Source organism: Pan troglodytes, chromosome 8 (genome assembly GCF_028858775.2).
Source record: "Pan troglodytes isolate AG18354 chromosome 8, NHGRI_mPanTro3-v2.0_pri, whole genome shotgun sequence".
In the NCBI taxonomy this organism is placed as follows: Eukaryota; Metazoa; Chordata; class Mammalia; order Primates; family Hominidae; genus Pan; species Pan troglodytes.
Window position 1 is genome coordinate 79,432,403 of NC_072406.2, and position 12,262 is coordinate 79,444,664.

General features: G+C 39.2%; 1 protein-coding gene across 8 annotated transcripts in view; it reads right to left on the reverse strand.

Annotated features, from left to right (window-relative positions):
- Positions 1-12,262, reverse strand: part of CTNNA3 (catenin alpha 3) — a 1,849,205-nt gene that overhangs the window by 1,303,618 nt on the left and 533,325 nt on the right. For all 8 annotated transcript variants that reach the window (XM_054660126.2, XM_054660128.2, XM_009458543.5 and 5 more), the window contains one exon: positions 2,683-2,946. In XM_054660126.2, coding sequence (XP_054516101.1) covers positions 2,683-2,946 — 264 coding nt within the window. The remainder of the gene's footprint in view (positions 1-2,682; positions 2,947-12,262) is intronic.

The window sequence follows — 12,262 nt, forward strand, 5'->3', positions numbered from 1 at the left end:
AACCCCTATAATTCACACTGGCCTTTCCAATAAATCAGTTGATTTAGCCCGTATAGTGTTCCAATTCAACTTCTATTTTCTCCACTCATAAATTTCAGGTTTCATACTCACACCCAGCCAAGGGCCAGAATGAAAAATTTAACAAAAGCTTCAGCATGGTTGTTGAGTAAGCACTCTGATACATTCCACACTATAAACATTTAATGAGACTTACTCCCAACAGAGTATTTACTGCATCAATTTACTTCATAGTATTATATTTGCAGGAGCAAAATAGAGCAAAGGTTATTTTGGATCCTTTACCAATACAGCTTCCTGTAAATAATGAAAAGTGCAACCATTTAATTTACCAAATCATTAAAAAAGGCTAAATGCTCAATAAATTCTGCTTTATCTAGTTCAGTCAGCCGCAGCAGCTATTTGTAACTTGGATATAAAAAATATAGAAAACTTAGGCATTTTTTACTAGTTTGTGCATCTGTACCTTTGACTAGAATTAAATTTCAAAGGTTGTTCAGACAGTTTAGAATCCTCATTAGGATCTTAGAGAAATATCTTTTGGACCCCTTCCCGCCTCATGAAGAACAAATGAGTCTGCCTTTCTTAAGAGAACACTCTATTGCCCTGCCTATGCCCACTCCCATCGAAGTTACACACACAACACGCACACTTTCTCCTCCTCTCCAACCACTGCCATTTTGTGCCTGTGGCAGTCACTTTCAACTAAAATGAGAAAAGAGAAGAGGTCTCAGAAGGAGGAACAATTTGGAAATGTCTTCTTCTATAATCCTAAAATACAGAATGCATTGTCTGAGATAAACTGGAGCTCTTACGGGAGCATTCTCTGACATAATTGTATTTTAGTACTGTGAAAAATGTGCTATACAGGTTGAGCGTTGCTAATCTAAAAATCTGAAATCCAAAATGCTCCAAAATCTAAAACTTTCTGAATGCCAATGTGATGGCACTAGGGAAAAATTCAGCATCTAACTTCATGTGACAGGTTGCAGTTAAAATGCAGTCAAAGCATCATTTCATGCACAAAATTATTTAAAATGTTGTATAAAATTACCTTCAGGCTATGTGTATAGGGTATATATGAAATATAAATGAATTTCATGTTTACACATCAATCCCATTCCCAAGATAATTCATTGGGTATATGCAAATATTCCAAAATCCAAAAAATTCCAAAATCCAAACCACTTCTGGTCCCAAGCATTTCAGATAAGGGATGCTCAACCTGTATGATCCTATCTATCTACTCAAACAAATTGCAATGTATCACACTCGGCACTCCCCAGATACAGACTACGGATGGTCCCTGACTTGATTTAACAATGGTTCAACTTATAATTTTTTCCAGCTTTATCATGGTGCAAAAGTAATACATATTCAGTGTGTATATAGAGTGTTTCAGGCCCCTAAAGGTCATACCCTTCCCAGGGTAGAGTAACCTGCATCCAGTGACTGAAAGAGACATACAGGCCTGGCCATTTCTGCCTGACAAGGTACACTCTGGAGGGCAATGCTCTCACCAGAGCTCCCTGCTGATCGGCCTAGGCTTTGCGGGTCTAGCTGTCAGGCAGACTTCTTCCTCTATCCAGTCCTGCTCCTTCCCTCTTTCCTTCCCAAATGTAACACCTTGTTTTCCAAACTCCATTCTGTGTGTGATTCTGGAGGACCCAGCCTACAACACTAGCCATGACTCCTTCCTTTCATTCATGTCCCACATCCATTCTATCAAAATTCAGTTGACTCTATTTACAAAACTTAGCACTGATGTCCACCAACACCACTCTAATCTAAACTGAAACATGAGGTGGTTCATGTAAAGTGTATAAATGGAACCTGGGTTACTACAATAGCCTCCAGCCTGGGTTTTCAGTTCCTCTCATTGTTCTCCTTCAGTCTATGTTCCTTATGCAACCATCATAGTCCTTTTAAGACACGAGTTGCAGCATGTCACGCCTTTGCTTAAAACCTTTCAGTGTATTCCCATTTAACTTGGAGTAAAAGCCAAAGTCCTTAAAGGCATACACACTCCTAAATGGTTGGTTCTCTAACCTTAGCTCCTACTACTCATCACTTTGCTGTCTTCACCTAGACACCCTGGTTTTTATGTTGTCACTTAAACACAGGGCACATACCTTCAAGCCTTTGCTCTAGATCTTCATCTGCCCGATTCCTGAACTCTTTCAAGGCTTTGGCATTATCTCACCTTCTCAATGTAACATACTATACAATTTTGTTCTCTACAGTGTTTATTGGTTTTATTTTTTGCCTATAATCACCTGCTAAAATGTAAAAATTTGTCAAGGGAAGTGATCAGATATGTCCCAAGCACATAGAACAGTAATGCCAATAAGTATTTGTGGAGTGAATAAATCTTATGCTTCATAAGTAGATCTACATAAAACAAAGTCATCATTTCGATCTAATTAACAATCCCACTTCAAATTCATTGGATTCCTTGGCAGAGATGTACAGGAGTCAGAAGTTTACTAACAGAGTACTTTCCTGTTAATCAATTCTTTGGAAGACTCAAGAAGGTGATAGAGACTAATCTGGATTTTTTATTTTCTCATGCTCTAAACGCCAACATGTGGATCTTCTTCTGTTTTATTATTATTATTACTGTAGTAGGACATCAGATCACACTTTATCTTTCTCCTGACTTACCTCCAGCTCATCAAGGGCACTTCCCAGGGTTGCTGCCTGAGGTTCTGGTGGGGTTGTCATATTCTGGATCCCTTGTGAAGCATTTGAAATTACATTGAGAGCATTCTGAATTTCTTCACAAACTGTGTCCTTGCTTGCTTTGAGGGAAGCAACATCAGAATGCTCCAAACAAGCTGAACAAATTGAATGCAAGAGGGGAGAGTTCTCCTTCAATGAAGCTCGGGCTCCTGCAATTTCATCTCTCTGATTTGGAGATTTTAAGTCCTGAGAAGGTAAATAAAAAGAGTGGTATCTTACAATGGGTTATGGGAGAAAGACTTAAATTAAAAAGCTTCATTTTTTTGTAAGTATAAATGAAAAGATAATAGACATGAAGAAGTCATCTATAAGTTATAATCAAGGGCATCTATTATTTCTACATTCTTTCAGTTTCTGTTAAAAATTCTGCAGTATAAACAATGACACAGTTAATAAGTAAAGGTCCCCGTAGAGCAGATGTGTAAAGATCCATTACTATTCAGTCAAGTCCTTGTCAGTCAAATCCTTATAAGTAGCTAAAATATTCTGGCATTCACATTATTAAGTGCATTACATGGGAGCTTGAATTACAAGGATGCTGATTACCTCATTCCATAGATGTTGATAATTGCATTTAACCTCTCCGTTAAAATTAGACCAATTAAGAACACTAATGAAACCTCCCACCATTCAGCTATTTTTCTTTTTCAGAAATACTAATAAATTAATCCTATATCATTCTTTCTTTGATATTTATTCAACAATTAGTTACTGAGCACTTAGCATATTCTAGCCCTTGTGCTAGACTCCAGTGTACAGATATGAAAAAATCCTACAAGGACCTTGTTCTTCTTTCTTTTCGGGGGGAAAGGGCCTACAGACAAACAATAAACTAGATGAACAAATAAATGAGATGATTTCAGGTGACAATAAATGCTATGAAGAAAACACAAAAGTGAAGTGTCATAGAGATTGACTTGAAAGGAAAAGCTGCTTTAGTTGAATGGTCCGAGAAGGTATTTCTTCAGAGATGACAATTTGCAGTAAATGTAAATGAATAGCATTACACCAGAGAGAAGAGAGGAAAGAGAATGCCCTGTCTAAGTGATAGGCGATCAGAACTAGCTCAATATACAAGAAAAAAATCTGGCAAGCCCTACCTTAACCAAGCGATGAAATTTAACATAATCAGTGATATCACATGGATATCATGTACCCCTTGATATACTGTGACAGGAAAAGTATGCCATTTCTGTGGTATTCCCTCCAGGAACCCATAATTCCAGTCTAATCATGAGAAAAGCAACAAACAAAATGAGATTGGTGAACATCCTAAATGACACCTGGGCAGTATTCCTCAAGACCATTAACATCATGGAAAACAGGAGATGGACTGACAAGCTGTCACAGAACAGAGAAGATTGGGGAGACATAACTAAATGCAGTGTGGTACTGAGGATTAGATCCTGGAACAGAAAAAACATTCATGAAAAACTGCTGAAATCCAAATAACCATTACTAATAGTTAATAGCAATGCATCAGTATCCATTTCTTTGTAGTGGCAAATGTAAGATACAGTATTAACAATGGAGAAAACTGGAAAAAAGGTAAATGGGAACTCTGTACCACCTTTGCAACTTTTCTGTAAATCTAAAATTACTCCCAAATAAAAGCTTAAGTTAAAAAAAACTAATTCAAGGGACATTTACAATAGTTCATTCACTTCATATACAACATTTCATATAATCTTTATAAAAACTCATGAGAGATGTGATTATTCCCATTTTAAAACTCAAAACACTAAGGTTTCAAGAGACTAAGTTTCTTAGCCAAGTGGCAGAGCTAGATGGTGGTATTTCTTGTATTGTAACCCACGTCAGTATAACTTCCAAGCCCTTATCCTAAAAACTATGTGACATTATTTCCTACATAGGAAAAATTTTTTTCTTTTTTCTTTTTTTTTTTGAGAGAGTCGTGCTCTGTCGCCGAGGCTGGAGTACAGTGGCGCGATCTAGGCTCACTGCAAGCTCCGCCTCCCGGGTTTATGCAGTTCTCCTGCCTCGGCCTCCTGAGTAGCTGAGACTACAGGCACCCACCACCACACCCAGCTAATTTTTTGTATTTTTAATAGGGACGGGGTTTCATCATGCTAGCCAGGATGGTCTCGATCTTCTGACCTTGTGATCCGCTCGCCTCGGCCTCCCAAAGTGGAAAAATTTCTTATTTGCTACACAGAATGAGGACTTGTATTTGTATAATATCATGTAGCTTATAAAGTGCTTCTATACAGTATCTTACGGATCATGACAATAGTCTTTGAGGGAATGAGGCTGCTATTATTAGTCCTATTTTAACTAAACAGGTGTTTGGTGCAAGGAGATGGAAACTAGTAAAGGAACAGAGATCTAAACCTAAGTCTACTGATTGCTAACCTTATGCCTTTTCACAAGACTCTGCTACTCTGGGAATAATGTTGCCTGAGGTTAATAAATGGCTTGTGCTACTATATTTTTAGTTCCTTCCCTTCTGAAAATAAACACTGTCTGCTACTTCACTCAGGCTTTGGAGAGATTAACTTCGTTAAAAAATGTAGGGAGGACAGTTAGAAGTAGCTATCAACCCACTGTTCATAGTCACTAATCACCCAAGAAAAGACACTATGGTTTTCTTGGCTTGCTACGATTTCCCCCTTGTATATGTGGTCTGGGTTTTAGTTTTAGTTCTGTCATTAGCACTGTGAGCTGGGTAACTCATCTCTTTCGGTGTCTGTCTTTCTATCTGTAAAAATGGGATAATGATACTTCTGCCGACCCTCTCACAAGATTGAGTACATAGCACATCAGAAATGGAATATAAGTGGAAAATAGAGAAAAGGTGTAGAAAGAATATGGAATTGTTTTATTCCTTACATCTGTCAAACTTGGTGTACTGTTTTTGTACTGATAATCTTAGTGATTTTTGTATTTCCCACAACGTTGTACAAGCTCTACCTACAGTCATCAGTATAACTTAGAGGATAAATAGTTTAATGTTTAGAAACGATGCACAGCTCCTCAGATGAGTAATAATTAAAAGTATAAATATTTAGAAAAAGGTAAGGCAAATTCTCTGATATTACTGTACAATCACAACTTAATACATAATTCTCTCTGAAGTGACCTATACATTATGCTTCTTTATTTAGAAGGACAGTGTCAAGGTTTAGGTTGTTTCTGAAAGGTGAAAAACTTGAACATAGATTATAATCAAGAAGCTAAAGTTAAAATTATTTCTTTTGCTCTAATGGTAGCAATGTGTAATCTGACGGTAAATTGTAGTAACTTTAATGCCATGGGGACTTTGAAATGTTAAAGTCCCCATGAATTTGGAGCCTATGCTTTGTCATCTCTGCCCAAGGCAATTACAGAATCCATGAGCCCAAATAGCAAGTCCTTGACGCCTGCGAAAAAGGACTAGATCAGTGAACATAACAAATATAACATTACAGCAGTGGACAGGGGCAAAGGGGCAGGTTGCAGAGTTTATGTAAGGAAAACTGACAAGGCATGACCATTTCTCCCAAAGGACATCAAGCATGATAAATTTAATGTAGTAAATAGGCACACAGATAAAAGAGAAATTAATGACTGTCACCTCCTAAATGTATGTTGTGGTAGTGGTGTTTGTAGTTGTTTTATTTTAACTGATACCATAGGTTCAAAGGTTCTTGGTTGTCCATTTACCCTAAAATTTTACATAAAGTCAAAATAGGCATTAAATAGTAAAGTTAATCAGGGATTTCTTTGGATGGAGAAGTATAAAGAATTCAGCTCCTCAAGGATTGATACTTATTTATAATCTTTTTTTAAATGCTCCAGAAGAAAGCTCACAGGAGATTTCCAAGTTAAGAAGACATTAAATGTTTCCAGCTGACGAAGAAACACACAGATGGGATTTAAAAAGACCTTAAAGTCTGTGCAAGTGGGTAGAGAAGTAACATATGAGTTTTAACCCTGGCAAGAGAACAAAATATATTTAGGAATATTATTTTAAAAAATACAAGTGGAGGGCTTTAAGCTATCAGTTAATTAATTCAACCATTCCTTCAACCTGTACTATGTTGAGCCTCTCCTATGCTGAGCCTCGACTTTGCATCAAGGCAGTGTGCTAAATGTTGGAAATGCAAAGATAAAGATCAGGAGGGGAGACAAATAAACACATTTACATGGGAACTAAAATAGAGTTACCCACAGCATAGAGGACAGTCTCTCAGTTTGAAAGGATTAAATAAAATTTCTCAGAGAATGTGAATCTTTTTTCCAGCTTTATTGAGGTACAATTAACAAATAAAAATTGTGTAGATTCAAGGTGTACTATATGATGCTTTCATATACATATACATTGTGTAATGATTACTACAATCATATTAATCAATATATCCATCACCACACAGTTACCCTTTGCGTTTGTGTGTATGTGCTGTGAGAACATGTAAGATCTATTCTCTTAGCAAATTTCAAGTAAGCAATACATTATTATTAACTGTCTTCACCATGCTGTGAGTTAGGTCCCTAGAACTTACTCATCTTATAATTGAAAGTTTATACCCTTTGACCAATATGTCCCCGTTTCCCCCACATGCCAACCCCTGGCAACTATGGTAAAACTGCTTCTATGAGTTTGACTTGTTTAGATTCCACATATAAATACAATCATACAATATTTATCTTTCTGTGCCGGGCTTATTTGACTTAGCATAATGTCCTTCAGTTTCATCCAAGTTGTCATAAGTGGTGGGATTTCAGAGAAGGTGAATCTTAAACAGTGAGTAGAAGTTATCCCTATGAGGAAGGACCCACAGACCCTTTGAAGGAAGCGGACTGCTCCTGCAAAATCTGGGAGACACCACAAATACTGTGAATGCCCCAACTGCGGAAGTGGGAAAGGGAGAGCCTCCTCTTCTGAATACACAAACCCACTGGGGCAAATGAAGGTCTGTTTGCGGGAGAAGTTTCTGACCTTACCTGGAGCTGAGTCAATGTAAAGAGCCAAGCAAAAAAAAATATAGAGAGGAAGCAGCAGAAAGTCCCTGGGAGCTCGCTGGGTCCCCAGTCAGGCCATTCCTGCCTGGCATCACAGGTATCCACTGGGAGGGCAGCCAGAGAAGCAGGGGTTGGGGGAGGGGGAAGCACCACAGGGAGAAGGAAAATTCCAGCTGAACTTCGTAACAATTTGAACAGGGTGAGAAGCCTCATGGCCAGAACTTGAGGGAGGGTGTGAATCCAGCATGCAGACTCCACAGCGTGGGGGAAGAACCAGGCCGTTTTCATTTGAAGGTGGCAGGCAGGTAGGCTGGGGCAAGTTCTCAAGCCCGGCTTGCCCACCACCTGGAAAGAGACTCGGGGCTGTTTGGGGGCATGGTGGGAGTGAGACCAGCCCTTTGGTTTGCCTGGGAGCTGGGTGAGGCCTGTGACTGCTGGCTTTCCCCCACTTCCCTGACAACCTGGATGACTCAGGAGAGGCAGCCATAATCTTCTTAGGTGCACAACTCCATTGACCTGGGAATCTCACTCCCATCCCCTACAGCAGCCACAGCAAGACCCACCCAAGGACAGTCTCAGCTCAGACACGCCTAGCTCTGTCCCTATTTGATGGTCCTTCCCTATCCACCCTGGTAGCTGAAGACAAAGGGCATATAATCTTGGTAGTTCTAGGACCTGCACGCTGCCAGTTCCTCTCCATACTACCACAGCTGATGCTCTCTACAAAACGCCATCTCCTGGCAGGAGGCCAACCAGCACAAAAATAGAGCATTAAACCACCAAAGCTAAGAACCCTCACAGAGTCCACTGCACCCTGCTGCCACCTCCACCAGAACAGGAACTGGTATCCACAGCTGAGAGACCCATATATGGTTCACATCACAGGACTCTGTGCAGATAACCCCCAGTACCAACCCAGAGCAGGGTAGACTTGCTGGGTGGCTAGACCCAGAAGAGAGACAACAGTCATTGCAGTTCAGCTCACAGGAAGCCACACCCATAGGAAAAGCGGGAGAGTACTACATCAAGGGAACACCCCTTGGGACAAAAGAATCTGAAAAACAGCCTTCAGCCCTAGACCTTCCCTCTAACAGAGCCTACACAAATAAGAAGGAACCAGAAGAAAAAATCTGGTAATATGACAAAACAAGGCTCTTTAGCACCCCCAAAAAGCACACTACCTCACCAGCAATGGATCCAAACCAAGAAGAAATCCCTGTTTTACCTGAAAAAGAATTCAGGAGGTTAGTTATTAAGCTAATCAGGGAGGGACCAGAGAAAGGTGAAACCTAATGCAAGGAAATCCAAAAAACAATACAAGAAGTGAAGGGAGAAATATTCAAGGAAATAGATAGCTTAAAGAAAAAGCAACCACAAATTCAGGAAACATTGGACACACTTTAGTAATGCAAGAAGCTCTGGAAAGTCTCAGGAATAGAACTGAACAAGTAGAAGAAAGAAATCCAGATCTCAAAGACAGGTCTTCAAATTAACCCAATCCAACAAAGACAAAGAAAAAAGAATAAGAAAATATGAACAAAGCCTCCAAGAAGTCTAGGATTATGTTAAACGACCAAACCTAAGAATAATTGATGTTCTGGAGGAAGGGGAGAATCCTAAAAGCTTGGAAAACATATTTAGGGGAATAATCAAGGAAAACTTCCCCAGCCTTGCTAGAGACCTAGACATCCAATTACAAGAAACACAAAGAACACCTGGAAAATTCAGCCTGAACAGATCATCTCCTAGACACATTGTCATCAGGTTATCCGAAGTTAAGATGACGGAAAGAATCTTAAGAGCTGTGAGACAGAAGCACCAGGTAACCTACAAAGGAAAACCGATCATATTAACAGCAGATTTCTCACCAGAAACCCTACAAGCAAGAAGCAATTGGGACCCTATCTTCAGCCTTGTCAAACAAAACAATTATCAGCCAAGAATTTTGTATCCAGTGAAACTAAGCATCATATATGAAGGAAAGATACAGTCTTTTTCAGACAAACAAATGCTAAGAGAATTTACCATTACCAAGCCACCACTACAAGAACTGCTAATAAGAAGCTCTAAACCTTGAAACAAATCCTAGAAACACATCAAAACAGAACCTCTTTAAAGCAGAAATCACACAGGACCTATAAAACAAAACTACAAGTTAAAAAGCAAAAACAAAAAACCAAAGTACATAGACAACAAATAGCATGATGAATGCAATGGTACCTCACATCTCAATACTAACACAGAATGTAAATGGCTTAAATGCTCCACTTAAAAGATACAGAACCACAGAATGCATAAGAACTCATGAACCAACCATCTGCTGCCTTCAGAAGACTCACCTAACATGTAAAGACTCACATAAACTTAAAGGGGTGGAAAAAGGTATTTCATGCAAATGGACACAAAAAGCAAGCAAAGGTAGCTTTTTTTTTTTCTTTTTTTTTTTTTTGAGATGGAGTTTCACTCTTGTTGCCCAGGATGGAGTGCAATGGCGCAATCTCAGCTCACCACAACCTCTGCCTCCCAGGTTCAAGCGATTCTCCTGCCTCAGCCTCCCAAGTAGCTAGGATTACATGCCTGCACCACCATGCCCGGCTAATTTTGTATTTTTAGTAGAGCCAGGGTTTCTCCATGTTGGTCAGGTTGGTCTTGAACTCCCAACCTCAGGTGATCTGCCTGCCTTGGCCTCCCAACGTGCTGGGATTAAAGGCCTGAGCCACCATGCCTGGCCAAAGGGGTAGCTATTCTTATATCAGACAAAACAAACTTAAAGCAACAGCAGCCAAAAGAGACAAAGAGGGACATTATATAATGATAAAAGGCCTTGTCCAACAGGACAATATCACAATCCTAAACATATATGCAACACTGGAGCTCCCAAATTTATAAAACAATTACTAATAGATCTACGCAATGAGATAGCAACACAATAATAGTGGGGGACTTCAATACTCTACTGACAGCACTAGACAAGTCATCAAGACAAAAAGTCAACAAAGGAACAATTGATTTAAATTATACCTTGGAACAAATGAACTTAACAGATATATACAGAACATTTCATCCAACAACCACAAAATACACATTTTATTCAACAGCACATGGAACTTTCTCCAAGACAGACTATATGATAGGCCATAAAATGAGCCTCAATAAATTTAAGAAAATTGAAATTATATCAAGCACTCTCTCAGACCACAGTGGGAAAAAAACTGGAAATCAACTCCAAAAGGAACCTTCAAAACCATGCAAACACATGGAAATTAAATAACGTGCTCCTGAATTAGCATTGGGTCAAAAATGAAATCAAGATGGAAATTTAAAAATTCTTTGAACTGAATAAAAACCTCTGGGATACAGCAAAGGCGGTGCTAAGAGGAAAGTTCACAGCCCTAAACACCTACACCAAAAAGACTGAAAAAACACAAACTGACACTCTACGGCTATACCTCAAGGAACTAGAGAAACAAGAACAAACCAAACCCAAACCCAGCAGAAGAAAGGAAATAACCAAGATCAGAGCAGAACTAAATGAAATCAAAACAAAATGAAAACAGAAGATAAATGAAACAAAAAGTTAGTTTTTTTGAAAAGATAAATAAAATTGGTTAGCAAGACTAACCAAGAAAAGACAAGCGAAAATCCAAATAACCTCATTAAGAAACAGGAGATAGGCCAAGCACGGTGGCTCACGCCTGTAATCCCAGCACTTTGGGAGACTGAGGCGGGCAGATTACAAGGTCAGGAGTTTGAGACCAGTTTGGCCAACATGGTAAAACCCCATCTCTACCAAAAATACAAAAATTAGCAGGGCGTGGTGGCAGGCACCTGTAATCCCAGCTACTTGGGAGGCTGAGGCAGGAGAATTGCTTGAAACCGGAAGGTGGAAGTTGCAGTGGGCTGAGATCGTGCCACTGCACTCCAGCCTGGGCAACAAGAGTGAAACTCCATCTCAAAAAAAAAAATAGAAAGAAACAGGAGATATTACAACTGACACCACTGAAATACAAAAGATCATTCAAGGCTACTGTGAACACCTTTATGCAGATAAACTAGAAACCTAGAAAAGATGGATAAATTCCTGGAAAAATACAACCCTCCTAGCTTAAATCGGTAAGAATTAGATACCCTGAACAGACCAATAACAAGCAGCGAGATTGAAATAGTAATTAATAAATTACCAACAAAAAAATCCAGGACCAGATGGACTCACAGCAGAATTCTTCCAGACATTCAAAGAATTAGTACCAACCCTTCTGACACTATTCCACAAGATAGAGAAAGAAGGAACCCTCCCTAATTCACTCTATGAAGCCAGCATCACCCTAACACCAGAACCAGGAAAGGACATAAACAAAAAAGAAAATTATGGACCGATATCCCTGATGAATATAGATGCTAAAATCCTTAATAAAATACTGGCTAACTGAAACCAAAAACATATCAAAAAGATAATCCACCATGCTCAAGTGGGTTTCATACCAGGGATGCAGGGATGGTTTAACATATGCAAGTCAATAAATGTGATACACCACATAAA